The sequence below is a fragment of the Musca vetustissima genome, unplaced genomic scaffold (genome assembly GCF_032173495.1).
Source record: "Musca vetustissima isolate MV318-11 ecotype Yass unplaced genomic scaffold, APGP_CSIRO_Mvet_v1 utg39933, whole genome shotgun sequence".
In the NCBI taxonomy this organism is placed as follows: Eukaryota; Metazoa; Arthropoda; class Insecta; order Diptera; family Muscidae; genus Musca; species Musca vetustissima.
This window is the reverse complement of record NW_026879358.1, coordinates 32,020-51,811: the sequence shown is the minus strand read 5'-3', so window position 1 is coordinate 51,811 and position 19,792 is coordinate 32,020. Positions and strand designations below refer to the sequence as shown.

The 19,792-nt window shown below is 34.1% G+C and overlaps 2 protein-coding genes across 2 annotated transcripts in view; one reads left to right on the top strand and one right to left on the bottom strand.

The window, feature by feature from the left end:
* The window catches only part of LOC133324234 (putative inorganic phosphate cotransporter), a 29,210-nt gene extending 22,927 nt beyond the window's left edge, over nucleotides 1–6,283 (top strand). Inside the window, exons 2-6 of the mRNA XM_061533080.1 lie at nucleotides 521–699; nucleotides 2,281–2,727; nucleotides 2,794–3,178; nucleotides 5,802–6,040; nucleotides 6,113–6,283. Of these exons, the coding sequence (XP_061389064.1) occupies nucleotides 521–699; nucleotides 2,281–2,727; nucleotides 2,794–3,178; nucleotides 5,802–6,040; nucleotides 6,113–6,283 (1,421 nt within the window). The remainder of the gene's footprint in view (nucleotides 1–520; nucleotides 700–2,280; nucleotides 2,728–2,793; nucleotides 3,179–5,801; nucleotides 6,041–6,112) is intronic.
* A 5,201-nt stretch (nucleotides 6,284–11,484) lies between these two features.
* LOC133324233 (putative inorganic phosphate cotransporter) lies at nucleotides 11,485–13,121 on the bottom strand. Its single transcript, XM_061533079.1, has 5 exons — nucleotides 12,941–13,121; nucleotides 12,435–12,881; nucleotides 11,992–12,376; nucleotides 11,699–11,937; nucleotides 11,485–11,646 (listed from the first exon to the last, which is right to left on the bottom strand). The coding sequence occupies exons 1-5, from the start codon at nucleotides 13,118–13,120 to the stop codon at nucleotides 11,485–11,487; spliced, it is 1,413 nt and encodes a 470-aa protein (XP_061389063.1). The 5' UTR covers nucleotide 13,121.
* Between the last annotated feature and the right edge of the window lie 6,671 nt (nucleotides 13,122–19,792).

The window sequence follows — 19,792 nt, the reverse complement described above, 5'->3', positions numbered from 1 at the left end:
AATGAATGTGTGAAAAAAAATTCCGATCATAAAAATCGAATACCGAAAATAACATTTCTTGCGGAAATTTCAACGCAATTGAGACAACCTCATGACGTCAGTTGTAATGCAAAGTGGGCTAAGACTCATTATGGAATATTTTTTTTTAATAAAAAAATCCCCCAATTTATCAGGAACTGAAACCGGTTTCAGAATACAGGTGCGGAACAAAAAAGCAGGTCACATCGATAACCCACTGGCCATATTTGTATTTATTTTTAATTTTATCTTATTTATTTATTGTTATCGAATTGAGTGATAGTTTGTTTTGGTATTTATAACGATGATAATAAGGTGTTAAATGTCTCCCAAAAAATGCCACTCCTTTTCTAACCAACCAGAAAAAAAATTCGACATCCTAATTTATTTAAAATTTATCGATATAAAGTGTTATGGTGCTAAACTATTTAATTAAGAATGGCAAATTTTTAAGTCAACAATATTTTTAAAAAAATATTTATTTATTTTTTGTTTTTTGCAGATTTCGTTATACCTCAACGTGTGATATTGGCCATTATGGGCTTCTTGGCCATCTTGAATGCCTATACGATGCGTATCAGTTTATCGATTGCCATCACCGAATTGGTAGTTAAGAAAAATTACACAGATGGTGGTGAGGCAGCTGTGTGTCCTGCAGATGATTTGGATTCGGATTCTTCGGTAAGTATGAGACACATGATATTCCATAAAAAAGTGTTGTTATCGACTAATATTTCCATAGAAAATATTGCTATCGAAAAATATTTCGAAAGAAGATTATGTTTTCGAATGAAATCTTTATGGAAAACATTGTTATCGAAAATAATTACTATAGAAAATACTGTTATCGAACTGATTTTTTATAGAAAATATTGTTATCGAAAATAATTACTGTAGAAAATATTGTTATCGAACAGATTTTTCTCTGATATTCGAAATAAAATAGTTTTACTAATCAAATTTTACAATGAAAAATTTGATTATCGCTTACATTTTCTTTACAAAACATTGTTATCGATTTTATATTCCAATTAAAATATTGTTATCGCTCGCTTTTACAATGGAAGATTTTGCTATCGATAACATTTTCCATATAAAATATTGTTATCGATTACTTTTGGTATATATAATATTGTTATTCATAACGTTTCGATAAAAAATATTATTATCGAACACATTTTTATAAAAAAAATATTGTTATCGATTACGTTTTCTTACAGAATATATTATTATTTTCGATAGAAAATTTTGTTATCGAACATATTTTTGATAGAAAATATTATTATCGGTCAACTTTTATATAGAAAATATTATTATCGAAAATGTTTTCTATACACAATATTTATTATCGAACTTATTTTTTATAGAAAATAATCTTATATAGAAAAAAATTGTTATCGAACAGATTTTATATAGAAACAAAAAAAATTTCGATAGAAAATATTGTTATCGAGCAAATTTTCTATAGAAAATATTGTTATCGAACATATTTTCTACAGAAAATCCTGTTATCGAACATATTTTCTATTGAAACTATTGTTATCGAACATATTTTCTATAGAAAATGTTGTTATCGAATATTTTTCTACAAGAAACACATTTTCTATAAGAACTCTTTTTATCGATCTCATTTTCTACTGAAAATTTGGTTTTCGATTACCGTTGTTTTAGAAAATGTCGCTATCGATAATAATTTTCACAAAAATTTTGTTATCGAACATATTTTCATACATAATTGTGTTATCGATCACCATTTCTATAAAAAATATTTTTTATCGATTAAAATTTTCTATAAAGATTCAGCTGTCGACCCTTATCGATTACGTTTTCAATGCAAACTGTTTTTATCGAAAATGTTGTTATCGATCACATTTTCTATTGAAAATTTTGTTATCGATTACAATTTATTTAGAAAATGCTGTTATCGATCACATGCTATATAAAAATATTGTTATCGATCACATTTTCTATAGAAAAAAGCTGTTATCGACAATTTTTTCTAAAGAAAAATATGTTATCGATCATATTTTTCTTCGAAAGTTTGTTTATAAATCTTATTTTAGATTTAAAACGTTGTTATCGATCAGATTTTCTATACAAATACGGTTATCGATCATATTTTCCTAGTTGCAATACATAAAGTTGTTTATCGATTCTTTTTTTCTCTAAAATGGTGTTATCGATCACATTTTCTACAAAAATATTGTTATCGAACCTATTTTTTGGTCAATTCTTATTAATTATTTTCTTTTCCCTTTCCAGAGTGGTGGTGACTATGAATGGTCTGAAGAGTTGCAAGGTTTAATTCTATCCTCATTCTATATCGGTTACATTGTCACCCACATTCCCGGTGGTCTATTGGCTGAGAAATTTGGTGGTAAATGGACCTTGGGTTTGGGTATTCTCTCGACGGCTTTCTTCACATTGATCACCCCCATTGCCATCACAGAAGGTGGTTCGACTGCATTGATTATTGTTCGTATTTTGATGGGTTTGGGTGAGGGTACAACATTCCCTGCCTTGAGTGTGCTGCTGTCACAATGGGTTCCCCTCAAAGAACGTGGAAAATTGGGTGCCTTGGTATTGGGTGGTGGTCAAGTTGGTACCATTTTAGCCAATTCTCTATCTGGTGTGCTGTTAGATGCCTACGATTGGCCTATTGTGTTCTATTTGTTTGGTGGTCTCGGTGTTTTGTGGTTCTTGATTTTCGTAAGTATTTTGTTTTTCAAAATAATTTTGAATTTAATAAAAAAAAATAATTTGATTTTTTTATAGATTGTCTTGTGCTACAGCGATCCCGGCTCCCATCCCTTCATTAAACCCTCGGAACGTGAATATTTGGAAAGAGAAATGGGTTCGGTGACTCGCAATCTAAACTTGCCACCCACTCCCTGGAAGGCTATCTTGACTAATTTGCCTATGATTGCTTTGGTCTGCGCTCAAATCGGTCACGATTGGGGCTTCTATATTATGGTCACTGATTTGCCCAAATATATGGCTGATGTTATGCAATTCTCCATTAAGGCCAACGGCTTGTACTCTTCATTGCCCTACATCATGATGTGGATTTTCTCAATCTCGTCTGGTTTCGTTGGCGATTGGTTGATGACAAGAAAGATTTTGAGCATCACCAATACACGTAAATTGATGACAGCTATTGGTGAGTATTCGGAAAGGAAAATAAAATAGAAAGGAGATTGTTATCGATATATTCCATATAATATTGTTATCGAACAGATTTTCTATAAAAACTGAACTATCGAACAGATTTCTTATAGAACATTTCTAAATGTTGTTATACATTACATTTTACTTCAAAAATGTCCACCGATATTTCAGTTATCGAAAACATTTTCTATTCGAAATGTTGTTATCGATCGCATTAACTTTAGGAAACGTTTTATAAGTAACATTTTTTTATAAAAACTGTAGTTATCGATCACGCTTTTTTTAGAAACAATGGTTCTCGATTACGTTTTTTGTAAAAATTGTAGTTATCGATCACTTTTTTTAAAAAAACAATTGTTATAGATTACATTTTCTGTGAAAACTGTAGTTATCGATCACCCTTTTCCTAAAAACAATAGTCATCGATTAATTTTCTAAAGAAAATGTTATTATAGATTACATGTGTTATAGGAAATCTTTAGATAGTTTTGTTATCGATCACATTTTCTACATAAAAACAGTTATCGATATAAAAAGTAGTTATCGATATGATGTTATAAAGAAAATATTGATATCGTTAAGATTTTGTATAGAAAAAGTTGTTATCGTTCATGTTTTCTATAAAAAAAAATCTTATCGATGATAATTTCTCTAAAAAGGTTTGTTATCGATCACACATTCACCACAAAAAATTGTTATCGACCAAGTTTTCCGTAGAAAACATGGTGATCGGTCACCTATTCAATAAAAAAAATTGTTATCGATCACTTATCCAATAAAATATGTTGTTATCGTTAACAGCTGGCACTGAAAACGTTCTTATCGATCAAATATTGTACAAAAAATTTTGTTATCAGTCACATAACCGTAGAAAATATTTTTATCGATCAAATTTTCCCAAAAAAAGTTCTTATCGATCACATTATCCCTATAAAAATGTGTTATCGATCATATTTAGTATAGACATTTTTGTTATCGGTTATTCACTACAAAAATTTGTTATCGGCACATTATCCTTAGAAAATATATTTATTGACTAAATTTTCCCTAAAAAAGGTTGTTATCGATTACATCTTCCCTTTAAAAAAGGAAATATTGTTATCGATGAGATTTTTTATAGAAAAAGTTGTCATCGATCAAACTTTCACTACAATAAATTGTTATCGATCACATTATCTCTATACAAAGTAGTAATCGATCACATTTCCTAATCAAATTGTTGTTATCGAAAAGAATTTCTATATAAAATATTGTAAACGATAATATTTTCTATAGAAAAGGTTGTTATCGATTAGGTTTTCTATAGAGAATGTTGTTATCGATCACATTTTCAAAAAAATTTCTATATAAAATATTGTAAACGATAATATTTTCTATAGAAAAGGTTGTTATCGATTAGGTTTGCTATAGAGAATGTTGTTATCGATCACATTATCGACGTTAATTTCTATAGAAAAAGTTATTATAGATCATAATTTATTACAATAAATATTTATCGATCACATTTTCTATAGAAAAAATAATTATCGATCGCATTTTCTATATAAATTTTGTTATCGAAAAGTTTTTTTAATTGGGAATGTTGTTATCGATCACCTATAGAAAATGTTGTTATCGATCAAATTATTAATAAAAAGTTTTGTTATCGATAATGTATGTTATTACAAATTTATAATCGAACATGGGCAATCGGGCAAATATTATTTAAAAATTGTTGTTATCGATCACACTTTCTTTAGGAATTATTGTCATCGTTCACATTTTTGATGGAAAATTTTGTTATCGATAAGATTTAATATTGATAACCTTGTTATCGATTACATTTTACATTGAAATTACTATTATCGATCACATTTATCATGAAAAATGTTGTTATAGAAAATCATTGGTGGAACATTTTGTTATCGATAATATTTCATATTGATAATCTTATTATCGGTCACATTTTACATAAAAATTATTATTATCGACTACATTTATCATGAAAATTTTTGTTATCGATCAAATTTATCAGGATGAATGTTGTTATTGATCAAATTTTTGTAGAAATTATTGTTATTGACCATTTTTTTATAGAAAATCTTGTTATCGAAAAAATTATATATTGAAAATGTTGTTAGCGATCATATTTTACTTTGAAATTGTTATTATCGATCTAATTTTTTATGAACAAATTTATTATCGATATGATGTTATATTAATAATGCTGTTATCGGTTACATTTTACATAGAAATGATTATTATCGATTACATTTTTCATGGAAAATGTTGTTATCGATCGCATTTTACATAGAAATTGTTATTATCGATCACATTTTTGATGGAAAAAAATGTTGTTATCGATCAATTTTTAATCCTGTTAGGATAACAGTTAACATTGTTATTGATAATATTTTCATAGAAAATGTTGTTATCGATCAATTTTTTTTGTAGAAAATATTGTTATGAGATTAATTTTATTACAGAAAATTTTGTTATCGATCAATTTTATTAAAGAAAACGTTGTTATCGATCACATTTCCTATAGATTATTTTATATTATCGTTTTTTATTTTATTCTCGAAGCCATTTTTAAGTAAAATCTTAACCCATTTTTTTATTTTGTTATATTCCAGCTGCCTTTGGTCCCGCCATTTTCATGGTTGCTGCCTCCTATGCCGGTTGTGATCGTGTTGCTGTTGTTATCCTCTTCACCATTTGTATGGGTCTGATGGGTGCTTTCTATGCTGGCATGAAATTGAGTCCATTGGATATGAGTCCCAATTACTCGGGTACATTGATGGCCATTACCAATGGTATTGGTGCTATTACAGGCGTTATTACACCCTATTTGGTGGGCGTTATGACACCTAATGTAAGTGTTATGACAACTTTTCTTAATTAAATTTCCGTGGAATTAATTATTTGTCTTTTTTTTAAATTATAGGCCACCTTGTTGGAATGGCGTTTGGTGTTCTGGGTAGCCTTTGCTGTCTTGGTCGTAACCGCTATTATCTATTGCATTTGGGCCTCCGGCGAGGTACAACCATTTAATGATCCACCAGCCGTTAAGGATTGTGAGGCTGAGGAACGTGGCAAGAAGCCAGAAAAACATTAAAGACTGTTGACTGTGAGAACGGATTTTGTGACAACAAAAAAATGTAAAATTGTCGAAAACAGAAAACAATTCAGGAAATACCCCCTACATGATGCCTTTATACCAAAATGTGTATAGTTAAACGAAATGATTTATTTCCCATATATAAACAAAAAACTAAAACAGTATTTTTAACTGTTTCGATTTCATTTCATTATACATCAAACTAATTTTTAGTTTAGTTTAATCAAGCGAACTTAACAAAAAAATCCTAACCTTAAAAAAATTGAAGAAAAAGAAACGAAGTGCCTTCCCTTTCGTTAGAAAAAAAGTTTGTGTGAACAATGTTATTGCTGTAATTATTATTTAATTTTATTAATTAATTGTTGTCTATGTATGTAGATTAGTATTTAAATTTGTATTATTTTTTTATATAAGCTTTAGTTTTAGTTATAAATATAAAACAAATTTTTTATAGCAGTTTGGCTATATTAGAATTTTTTAGAGAAGTAAAAAATTAACATAAAAAAATAAAAGCCGTGTCCCAAATTTATATAGGAATTGTATGTGATATTTTTATAGCACAGTTTGTAATTTTTTTAAATGAATTTTTTGAAATGTGCCAATTAACAAAGAAAAAAAATGCGATTTGTTTAATGGGCTCAACCAAAAATTCAAAGCAATGATCAAAAAGCATTTTTGTATATGTGTAGGTATTATTTAAAAAAATAAATATGTAAATCTAAATCTGACTCTCTTACTTCCTCTTAGCTCCCTCTCAAGGATGCCGAAAGGTAGGCCTGAATATTTTTTTTTTAATTTTTCCAGTGAAACCCGTTCCTTTCTACCTTCTAAAATTCCTCCTCCACCTTCTTCCTAATTTCCACAATTTCAAATATTTTTTTTTTAATTTTCAATCTTGAGATTTACAAACGAATTTACTACAAATAATTTTTAGTCATTTTATTGTAGTAGTTTTTAGATTAATTAATTAATTTTTTTTGAAAAGAGAGCAGAATTGTCCAGATTTAACTTAACAAAAATACAACAACACTAAAACTGATTATTATATGAAGAATTTTGGTTCCTCCCATAAGGTTACTTTTCTAATAATTCTCTATGTAAATTTACTTAAATATTATTAAGACAATATTTTGTAAAATATTACTTAAAGAAACAAAATAAAAATCAATACAAAAAAATAAAAAACAATGTATTTTTTCCTTACACATTTTTTTAAAATATTTTTTTCGGGACACATTTTTTAAACTTTTTTAAAGGACCATAAGAACCTTATACAGGCGTGGATTTTTTTCAAAATATTTTTTAGAGGACCATAAGGACCCTATACAGGCGTGGATTTTTTCAAAATATTTTTTAGAAATATTTTTAAAATATTTTTTAGAGGACCATAAGACCCTATGCAGCCGTGGATTTTTTCAAAATATTTTGTAGAGGATCATAAGGACCCTATAGAGGTGTAGATTTTTTCAAAATATTTTTATGAGGACCATAAGGATCCTATACAGGCGTGGATTTTTTCAAAATATTTTTTAGAGGACCATAAGGACCCTATACAGGCGTGGATTTTTTCAAATATTTTTTAGAGGACCATAAGGACCCTATACAGGCGTGAATTTTTTCAAAATATTTTTAAGAGGACCATAAAGACCCTATACAGGCGTGGATTTTTTCAAAATATTTTTTAGAGGACCATAAGGACCCTATACAGGCGTGAATTTTTTCAAAATATTTTTAAGAGGACCATAAGGACCCTATACAGGCGTGGATTTTTTCAAAATATTTTTTAGAGGACCATAAAGACCCTATACAGGCGTGGATTTTTTCAAAATATTATTTAGAGGACCAAAGGGACCCTATACAGGCGTGGATTTTTTCAAAATATTTTTTAGAGGAGCATAAGGACCCTATACAGGTGTGGATTTTTTTTTTTTAATATCTTCCACTTGATCTTTCCATCTTTCCTTCTGCGTGAACCATCAGCTGGTTCGCTTTTATATGTCTTCTGGGCTGGGGCATCTTCATCCATTCTCACATCATATGACCTAGCCAACGTAGTCGCTGCAGCTCAATACGTCTAACAATGTCGATGTCCGAGAATAGCTGGTACAAGTCATGGTTCATTCGACGGCGATATTCACCGTCAACGCACATCGGCCCTTAGATCTTTCGGATAATTTTTCTTTCAAACACCCCAAAAGCTGCTCACATGCTTGCGCAAGTCCCATGCTTCAGATCCATATAAAAGCACGGATAGTATCATCGACTTGTAGAGTGTGAGTTTGGTCTGGCGGGAGGTGACCTTGCTTTTCAGTTGTTTGCTCAGACCATACTAGCATCTGTTGGCCATCACTATCCTTCTCCGAATTTCAAAACTGATGTCATTATTTTTGTTTATGGGGGTACTAAGGTATATAAAATCGTTGACTACCTCGAAGCTGTAGTTCTCAAGTTCCACAGTTGGTGCGAGTCTACTGGACGTCTTGCTCATTGATCAGCTTGGTATCAATGAGCCAGTGCCAAACCCACTTTGGCAGACTCCTTCTCAGTTTGTTCAAAGGTGGCTGTTACCGCTCTCAGTGTTCGACCCATTATGTCGATGTCATCGGCGTAGGCGAGTAACATGTGTTGTTTGGTGTACAGAGTGTCATTTCTGTTCACCTTTGCCTCTTGTATGACCTTTTCCAGCAGGTTATCCGGCATAGCTGTATTGATTTTGCAGGAATGCCAAACGCACACATGGATTTATACACCTCTGAACGGATAGCGCTGTCGACTGCGGCTTTATAGTCCACGAATAGGTGGAATGTGTCGATGTGTGTTTTCGTGGGTCTTTTCCAGGATTTGACGCAGAGTGAAAATTGACCAGATTTGCCAGGTCTGAAGCCGCATTGCTATGGGCCAATAATGTCATTGACCATTGGCTTCTGTCGTTCACACAGTACGCTGGATATGCGATGGGAAGAAGACGTATTCCTCTATAGTTGGCACATATCGTCTTGTCTCCTTTTTTGTGCACGGGACACAGGATACTGAGCTTCCAATCTTTGGGCATGCATTCATCTAGCCAAATTGTATTAATCAGCTGGTGCATGCTCCTTACCAGCATCTGACCACCAGTCTTGAATAGTTCGCCTGGTAACACATCGGCTCCTGCTGCTTTATTGTTCTTCAGCCGATTGATTGCTATTCCGACTTCATCTTGGCTAGGTGGTATACACTCTATACCGTCATATATTATTGGTTCTGGGGTATCCTCTTCACCGCTACTATTTGATACCAGAATCTTTTCAAAATGCTGCTTCCAGATCCTCAACACGCTGTCTGTATCTGTCAGAAGGTTTCCTTCTTTATCTCTACAGGAGGATGTGCCTGCACCAAAGCTTTCGGTTTGGTGGTTTACCCGTTGGTAGAATTTTCGGACTTCATTCTGACTCCTGTACATCTCGATTTGCTCACGCTCACGTTTTTCTGGTTCTTTCTCCTTTTTTCTGAAAATACGTTTCTCCTCTCCCCTTTTCTCCCGATAATTCTCCATCGCATTATGTGTTGCTTCGGTCCGCAGGGTTGCACTATACGCTGCGTTCTGCACATCAGTAGCATTACGACACTCCTGATCGTACCATGGATTTCTTAATGGTGGTCTTTAGTATCCAAGAGTTGATTTTGCTGCAGTTTGTAGGGAATGGACAATTCTCTGCCATTGTGCGTCTATATTATTATCGGGACATGGGGTGCTTTCGTCAAGCAGTTGATTAAGTTGAGCAGAGTTGGCCTCGGCTATCTGTTGTGTTTGCAGCTTTTCGACGTCAAATTTCCGTGTTACATTAGATCGCACACCTTTGCTGCTACATTAAGACGGGTGCGTACCTTGGCTGCCACAAGGTAATGGTCCGAATCGATATTCGCTCCTCGGATCGATCGGACGTCTAAAACATTGGATGAATGCCTTCCGTCTATCACAAAATGATCGATTTTAATTCTCATTGTTCGATCGGGAGAAATCCAATCCAAGTGTGTATATCGAGATGCTTGAATCTGGTGCTGCTAACTACCATGTTTTTTGCTGCCGCGAAGTCAATCAACCTCATGCTGTTGTCTGATGTTTCTTCATGGAGGCTGAATTTTCCGACGGTTTGGCCAAAGATATTTTCCCTTCCGATTTTTGCATTAAAATCTCCTAGCAGAAATTTATTGTCATGGCCAGGGCAACGGTCATATGCTGTTTCTAGGCGCTCCTAAAATATGTCTTTGGTCTGATCATCTTTATCTTCGGTCGGAGCATGGGTGCCAATAAGACTGATGCAGAAGAACTTCGCTTTTATACGGATTATAGCAATTCGCTCATCTACTGGGGTGAATCTGGAGACGAATCTTTTTTTCTCCTGTTAACCATAAATTCGCAGCCAAATTCACGTCTCGTTTCATGGCAGCAGGGCAGTTAGTAATCTTATGATTAACTTACGCCAGTCCCTTTCCATCGTATTTCCTGTAAGGTAATAACATCGGCATTGAACTTCTTGAGTATATCTGCCAAAGCGCACACTGCGCCTGTTCTGGTCAACGTGCGCACATTCCAAGTGTAGACTCGCATATCGTGTGGGCAAATAACCCGACGCCTCAACCCACTTTTTTTAGTTCTTATGGGTGAACTCGCGGCACATATCAGCTCACTATTTCAATGGTTGATGAAACTAGTTACCCCAGGTGACACCGCAGGGAGGTCAGTGTCCACAATTGAGATGAAAGAGGGACCAAGATAAGCCTGGACTTCGCCATGTTAAAGCCAATCAGAGCCGTTGCTTGGTATCTATCATCCCCTACGCCACCCAAAATATATTTTTTCAAAAATAATTTTTTTTTTAAATCCCCGCCTTTCAAAAGACCCTTAAAAATATTTTATTTTAATCTACGCCTTGTATGGATCCCTCAAAAACGATTTTAAAAAAATCCACCCCTTGCGATAGACCCTCAAAAAATAATTTTTAAAAAATCCACGCCTTGCGATACACTTAAGGGTCCACCCCTTGCGATGGACCTTCAAAAATAATTTTGAAAAAATCCACGTCTTCTTAAGTCTTCAAAAAAAAATTTTTTTTGAAATTCCTGTTTTTTAATAAAAAATATATTTTTAAAATAATTATTAAATATTTATAATTAAAATAAAATTTTGATTAGTATATTTGATTGTCGTGGCATCTTCACTTCCTCTTGGCTCTCTGTTCCGCCTCATGCTGCCTTAAAGTTTCCGGATCATTATAATACTGAACTTCTCCAGAAGCCCAAATACAATAAACCACAGCAGTACCACACAGCACAATAAAAGCTACCCAGAACACTCCACGCCATTCCAATAGGGTGGCCTGTAAAACATCAATTCTTAGCCTACACCCAGCTAAATCCAAAAACACTTACATTAGGTGTCATCACGCCCACCATATACGGTGCAACCACCCCCGTTATGGCTCCAATACCATTCGTAATGGCCATCAAAGTCCCTGCATAATTTGGACTCATGTCAAGAGGGCCCAATTTCATTCCCGCATAATAGGTACCCATGAGGCCCATACATATGGTAAAGAGGATGACCACAGCCAAACGATTACAACCGGCATAAGAGGCGGCAACCATAAAAATGGCCGGACCAAAGGCAGCTGATGGTTATAAGGGGAAATAAGTCTCAGAATGTAGTTCCGCAATGAGCTTACCAATAGCCGTCATTAATTTCCTGGTATTTGTGATATTCAAAATCTCCTTTGCCATTAGCCAATCTCCCACAAATCCCGAAGAAATCGATACGATCCACATACTAACATAGGGTAAAGAGGAATACAATCCATTGGCCTTAATGGAGAATTGCATTACATCGGCCATGTATTTGGGTAAATCCGTCACCATAATATAGAAACCCCAGTCATGGCCTATCTGGGCACATATCAAGGCAATCATGGGCATGCTGGTGAAAATTGCCCGCCAGGGTGTTGGAGCCACATTTTCATTGTGGCTAACAAAATTCAACTCCGTTTCCAGATATTCTCTTTCCTTATCCGTTATAAAAGGATGTACCGAAGGATTGCTGTAGCATATGAAGGTCTACAGAATATGGGCATATTAAAATCAGATTTCCGATACTGCATCCCGACATACTTACAAAAATGATAAACCACAAAACACTGAGGCCACCGAATAGATAAAATACCACTGGCCATTTGAAGTAGTGCAGCAAAAATCCCGATATAGAATTGGCCAAAATGGTTCCAATTTGTCCACCACCCAATACCAAGGCTCCCAGCTTACCACGTTCTCCAATAGGTACCCAACGTGACAGCAAAACACTCAGAGCTGGAAAGGTGGTACCCTCTCCTAAGCCCATCAGAATACGTAGAACAATCAAAGCAGTGGAACCACCCATATCAATGGCCCATGGAGTTATCATGGTGAATATTGCTGTCGACAGAATACCCAAACTCAAAGTCCATTTACCACCAAATTTATCAGCCAATAGGCCACCCGGAATGTGGGTTATAATATAGCCAATATAAAAAGAGGATAATATAAAGCCCTGCAATTTCTCCGACCATTCATAGTCACCACCAGGCTGGAAGCAGGACCAAATTTTTTTATTCCAATTATTTTCTTCCTGTCGTTTATACAAACCGATGTATCGGGATCAAGGCCATCATCTTGGGCCTCACACACGGCAGTACCAATATCCTCCTTGGTGTGATTCCGTTTGACCACCAGTTCGGTGATGACAATGGACAGACTTACGCGCATTGTGTAGGCATTCACAATGGCCAAAAAGGCCATAACGGCCAATACGACCCGTTGCAACATTTCGGAACTCAAATAAAAATTGTCAACTTCCAAAAAAAAATAATTTTCTATGTTATACGACAATATGTTAGAATGCTCTAGGCTGGGACTTCTATCACAAGGCGTGGATTTTTTAAAGAAGATGTTTTCAGGGTCTATCCAAGGCGTGGATTTTTTAAGAAATATTTTTTCAGGGTCTATCACAAGGCGTGGATTTTTTAAAGAAGATTGTTGCAGGGTCTATCACAAGGCGTGGATTTTTTAAAGAAGATTTTTTCAGGGTCTATCACAAGGCGTGGATTTTTTTAAAGAATACTTTTTCAGGGTCTATCCAAGGCGTGGATTTTTTAAAGAATACTTTTTCAGGGTCTATCCAAGGCGTGGATTTTTTAAAGAATACTTTTTCAGGGTCTATCCAAGGCGTGGATTTTTTAAAGAATACTTTTTCAGGGTCTATCTAAGGCGTGGATTTTTTAAAGAATACTTTTTCAGGGTCTATCCAAGGCGTGGATTTTTTAAAGAAGATTTTTTCAGGATCTATCCAAGGCGTGGATTTCTTAAAGAAGATTTTTTCAGGGTCTATCCAAGGCATGGATTTTTTTAAAGAAGATTTTTTCAGGTTCTATCCAAGGCGTGGATTTTTTTAAAGAATATTTTTTTCAGGGTCTATCACAAGGCGTGGATTTTTTAAAGAAGATTTTTTCAGGGTCTATCCAAGGCGTGGATTTTTTAAGGAATATTTTTTCAGGGTCTATCCAAGGCGTGGATTTTTTTAAAGAAGTTTTTTTCAGGGTCTATCCAAGGCGTGGATTTTTTTAAAGAAGTTTTTTTCAGGGTCTATCCAAGGCGTGGATTTTTTTAGGAAGATTTTTTCAGGGTCTATCGAAGCCGTAGATTTTTTTAAAGAAGATTTTTTCAGGGTCTATCACAAGGCGTGGATTTTTTTAAAGAAGATTTCTTCAGGGTCTATCACAAGGCGTAGATTTTTTAAAGAAGATGTTTTCAGGGTCTATACAAGGCGTGGACTTTTTTAAAGAAGATTTTTTTCAGGGTCTATCACAAGGCGTGGATTTTTTAAAGAAGATGTTTTCAGGGTCTATCCAAGACGTGGATTTTTTAAGGAATATTTTTTCAGGGTCTATCCAAGGCGTGGATTTTTTAAGGAATATTTTTTCAGGGTCTATCCAAGGCGTGGATTTTTTAAGGAATATTTTTTCAGGGTCTATCCAAGGCGTGGATTTTTTGAAGAAGATTTTTTCAGGGCGTGGATTTTTTAAAGAATATTTTTTCAGGGTCTATCCAAGGCGTGGATTTTTTAAAGAATATTTTTTCAGGGTCTATCCAAGGCGTGGATTTTTTAAAGAAGATTTTTTCAGGGTCTATCCAAGGCGTGGATTTTTTAAGGAATATTTTTTCAGGGTCTATCCAAGCCGTGGATTTTTTTAAAGAAGATTTTTTCAGGGTCTATCCAAGGCGAGGATTTTTTAAAGAAGATTTTTTCAGGGTCTATCCAAGCCGTGGATTTTTTTAAAGAATACTTTTTCAGGGTCTACCCAAGGCGTGGATTTTTTAAAGAATACTTTTTCAGGGTCTACCCAAGGCGTGGATTTTTTAAAGAATACTTTTTCAGGATCTACCCAAGGCGTGGATTTTTTAAAGAATACTTTTTCAGGGTCTACCCAAGGCGTGGATTTTTTAAAGAATACTTTTTCAGGGTCTACCCAAGGCGTGGATTTTTTTAAAGGATATTTTTCAGGGTCTATCCAAGGCGTGGATTTTTTTAAAGAATATTTTTTCAGGGTCTATCCAAGGCGTGGATTTTTTTAAAGAATATTTTTTCAGGGTCTATCACAAGGCGTGGATTTTTTAAAGAATATTTTTTCAGGGTCTATCACAAGGCGTGGATTTTTTAAAGAATACTTTTTCAGGGTCTACCCAAGGCGTGGATTTTTTTAAAGGATATTTTTCAGGGTCTATCCAAGGCGTGGATTTTTTTAAAGAATATTTTTTCAGGGTCTATCCAAGGCGTGGATTTTTTTAAAGAATATTTTTTCAGGGTCTATCACAAGGCGTGGATTTTTTTAAAGAATATTTTTTCAGGGTCTATCACAAGGCGTGGATTTTTTAAAGAATACTTTTTCAGGGTCTACCCAAGGCGTGGATTTTTTTAAAGGATATTTTTCAGGGTCTATCCAAGGCGTGGATTTTTTTAAAGAATATTTTTTCAGGGTCTATCCGAGGCGTGGATTTTTTTAAAGAATATTTTTTCAGGGTCTATCACAAGGCGTGGATTTTTTAAAGAATATTTTTTCAGGGTCTATCACAAGGCGTGGATTTTTTAAAGAATACCTTTTCAGGGTCTACCCAAGGCGTGGATTTTTTTAAAGGATATTTTTCAGGGTCTATCACAAGGCGTGGATTTTTTAAAGAAGATTTTTTCAGGGTCTACCACAAGGCGTGTATTTTTTTAAAGAATATTTTTTCAGGGTCTATCACAAGGCGTGGATTTTTTTAAAGAATATTTTTTCAGGGTCTATCACAAGGCGTGGATTTTTTTAAAGAAGATTTTATCAGGGTCTATCACAAGGCGTGGATTTTTTTAAAGAATATTTTTTCAGGGTCTATCACAAGGCGTGGATTTTTTTAAAGAATATGTTTTCATCTATCTATCTCAAGGCGTGGATTTTTTTAAAGAATATTCTTTCAGGGTCTATCCAAGGCGTGGATTTTTTAAAGAAGATTTTATCAGGGTCTATCACAAGGCGTGGATTTTTTAAAGAAGATTTTATCAGGGTCTATCACAAAGCGTGGATTTTTTAAAGAAGATTTTTTCAGGGTCTATCACAAGGCGTGGATTTTTTAAAGAAGATTTTTTCAGGGTCTATCACAAGGCGTGGATTTTTTAAAGAAGATTTTTTCAGGGTCTATCCAAGGCGTGGATTTTTTAAAGAAGATTTTTTCAGGGAAAGAATATTGTCGTGTGTGAACCCGAAAGCCGTTTCAATACAATATTTTGACAATTAAATATTTTGAAAATTAAAATTAAAAATAAAATTTTTTAATTTATTCAAAATTCGAAATGTAATCCACTCCTTTTTGGCAAAATGGACCACAATTCCTGCTTTTTCGAATCAATGCATAGATGTAAGTCGGAATGTTAAATATCTTGAAGTCCCTCACCTTATATTTCCTTCCAGATCTATTCTCCCCACAAAATTTAGCCATTGGTTCCATAACAGTTCTTGTCATCGTCAATGCCCTATCCATGAACTACGATGCAAAGCTGCAGCTTCCCGGGAAAATGGAATTATGGAAAGAAGAGAAATTGCCAACTAAAATTGGAATACCCAAACGATTAAAAGGCTATCTAAATTTGGAACCAACCGAGAGATTTTCCTGCGGCGACTATACAAATCGAAGAAACAAACTCCAAATCCCTACAAATAAAATTCCAGGTAATGACCTTTTATTATCTGCCGAAGAAGAGGATGAACGCCAAGTCCACATTTTGATAATGTTATCCTTTTATATGGGCTATGCCATGAGTCATATACCAGGAATCGTGTTTCCTGAATACTTTCGAGGTATTCGAATGCTATCGAACTTTATGGTGGTTATATATTTTATAAGTATAATACCATGTAGCCCGATGGGATTCAATGGCTGGAGGAGCATTATTTTGTTGCGTTTCTTTATGGGCTTTGGACAAGGTACCATATTGCGAATATTGGGGAAATTATTGGGCGAGCGTCAAAGCAGCGAGGAAATAATTATTTGGCAACGATTAATAGCTCATAATGGCCACATTACCATACTGCTGATAAATCTGCAAGCTACGCTACTGAGATATGCTTTCAAATGGGTCAATTTTTATTATTTCGTGGCCACTGGAGCTTCTCTATGGACATTGTGTTTGGTAAGTAGGCGAATAGATGGGGTTGTCAATAGACGATCTGAAGGGTGTCTTCATATAATACTATTTTTGAAGATTCATCAAGTCGAGGATATATTTTTTAGGGCTCTACTAAAGGCGTGGATTTTTAAAATAATATTTTTTAGTGTCTATCTCAAGGCGTGGATTTTTAAGCCTTTTTTGAGGATTTTTTAAAGAATATTTTTTGAGGCCATACCAAAGGCGTGGATCTAAAGAATATTTTTTGAGGCCATACCAAAGGTGTGGATTTTTGAGGCCATACTAAAGACGTGGATTTTTTAAAGAATATTTTTTACGTATTCCTCTAATTCCAGTGGATCACTTGCCAGTACAGTGAACGAATATTCCCTAGTAACAATCAAGAGAATCTACCCATATCGGTTACACCCAGTGGAGTTATTTTATCAAACCCATCATCCAATCAATCGATTACACCCTCCATTTCCAACGAAGAACAACAAAATTTTCTACGACCCTCTTGGTGGAATTTAGCATTAAACTCGATGCAATATCATTGGACGGAAAGTCTATTAACTGCCGAACTAAATAATTTAATATTGGATTTAAGAGGAGAGCATTTCTGCAGTATATTCGGAACAATTTTAAAAATCGCAATACCCTTTCTAATTTGTTGGTTATGTTCGTTACTAATAAACAGATTAATTCGATCTTATGTGGATCGACATACCTTGAATTCCAGAGACTACAGAAAATTGAAATTAATTTTGGGTAAGAGCAAAAATGATTTCCGAACACATTCTTCAATAATTATTTTTATTTCAGTGGCATACATTCCCCAAATATTTTCCGATTTTGCATCCTGTCTCATATCCTGCCAAGAAATTAATCCCTTGGATATGATTTTCAATTGTGCCATTTCTGTGATGGCCAAAATTCACACAAATATTAACTTGAGCTTATTGGAGATGCAGTCGAATAGCAACAATGGCAGTATAAGGTCACTGGTCCATGAACTGGGTTCAATAACAAACATTATTGGACCTTATATTGAAAATCTTATGGGAGAGGAGGTAGGTCTTCTAATTAAAATATGTCTTCAATTTGTGATAAACTAGTTTTTACAGGGTAATTTAAGAAATCTGCGACCATGGTTTTGGCTAATGGGAATCCTATTTATCACAGATGACGAAGCTATGGCACAAAGTTAACAGAATGGCAAATATATTTCATTAAACATTTATTTCAAAATTGTTTTTTTAACCACACCTTGGATAGACCCTGAAAAAATATTCCTTAAAAAATCCACGCCTTGGGTGGATCCCTGAAAAAATATTCCTTAAAAAATCCACGCCTTGTGTGGATCCCTGAAAAAATATTCCTTAAAAAATCCACGCCTTGTGTGGATCCCTGAAAAAATATTCTTTAAAAAATCCACGCCTTGTGTGGATCCCTGAAAAAATATTCCTTAAAAAATCCACGCCTTGTGTGGATCCCTGAAAAAATATTCTTTAAAAAATCCACGCCTTGTTGGATCCCCTCAAAAATATTCTTTAAAAAATCCACGCCTTGTTGGATCCCCTCAAAAATATTCTTTAAAAAATCCACGCCTTGTTGGATCCCCTCAAAAATATTCTTTAAAAAATCCACGCCTTGTTGGATCCCCTCAAAAATATTCTTTAAAAAATCCACGCCTTGTTGGATCCCCTCAAAAATATTCTTTAAAAAATCCACGCCTTGTGAGGATCCCTGAAAAAATATTCTTTAAAAAATCCACGCCTTATGTGGATCCCTGAAAAAATATTCTTTAAAAAATCCACGCCTTGTGTGGATCCCTGAAAAAATATTCTTTAAAAAATCCACGCCTTGTGTGGATCCCTGAAAAAATATTCTTTAAAAAATCCACGCCTTGTGTGGATCCCTGAAAAAATATTCTTTAAAAAATCAACGCCTTGGATAGACCCTGAAAAAATATTCTTTAAAAAAATCCACGCCTTGGGTAGACCCTGAAAAAATATTCTTTAAAACAAATCCACGCCTTGGATAGACCTTCAAAAAATATTTTTTAAAAAATCCACGCCTTGGATAGACCTTCAAAAAATATTCTTTAAAAAATCCACGTCTTGGATACACCTTAAAAAAAATATTCTTTAAAAAATCCACGCCTTGGATAGACCTTCAAAAAATATTCTTTAAAAAATCCACGCCTTGGATAGACCTTCAAAAAATATTCTTTAAAAAATCCACGCCTTGGATAGACCTTCAAAAAATATTCTTTAAAAAATCCACGCCTTGGATAGACCTTCAAAAAATATTCTTTAAAAAATCCACGCCTTGGATAGACCTTCAAAAAATATTCTTTAAAAAATCCACGCCTTGGATAGACCTTCAAAAAATATTCTTTAAAAAATCCACGCCTTTGATAGACCTTCAAAAAATATTCTTTAAAAAATCCACGCCTTTGATAGACCTTCAAAAAATATTCTTTAAAAAATCCACGCCTTGGATAGACCTTCAAAAAATATTCTTTAAAAAATCCACGCCTTGGATAGACCTTCAAAAAATATTCTTTAAAAAATCCACGCCTTGGATAGACCTTCAAAAAATATTCTTTAAAAAATCCACGCCTTGGATAGACCTTCAAAAAATATTCTTTAAAAAATCCACGCCTTGGATAGACCTTCAAAAAATATTCTTTAAAAAATCCACGCCTTGGATAGACCTTCAAAAAATATTCTTTAAAAAATCCACGCCTTGGATAGACCTTCAAAAAATATTCTTTAAAAAATCCACGCCTTGGA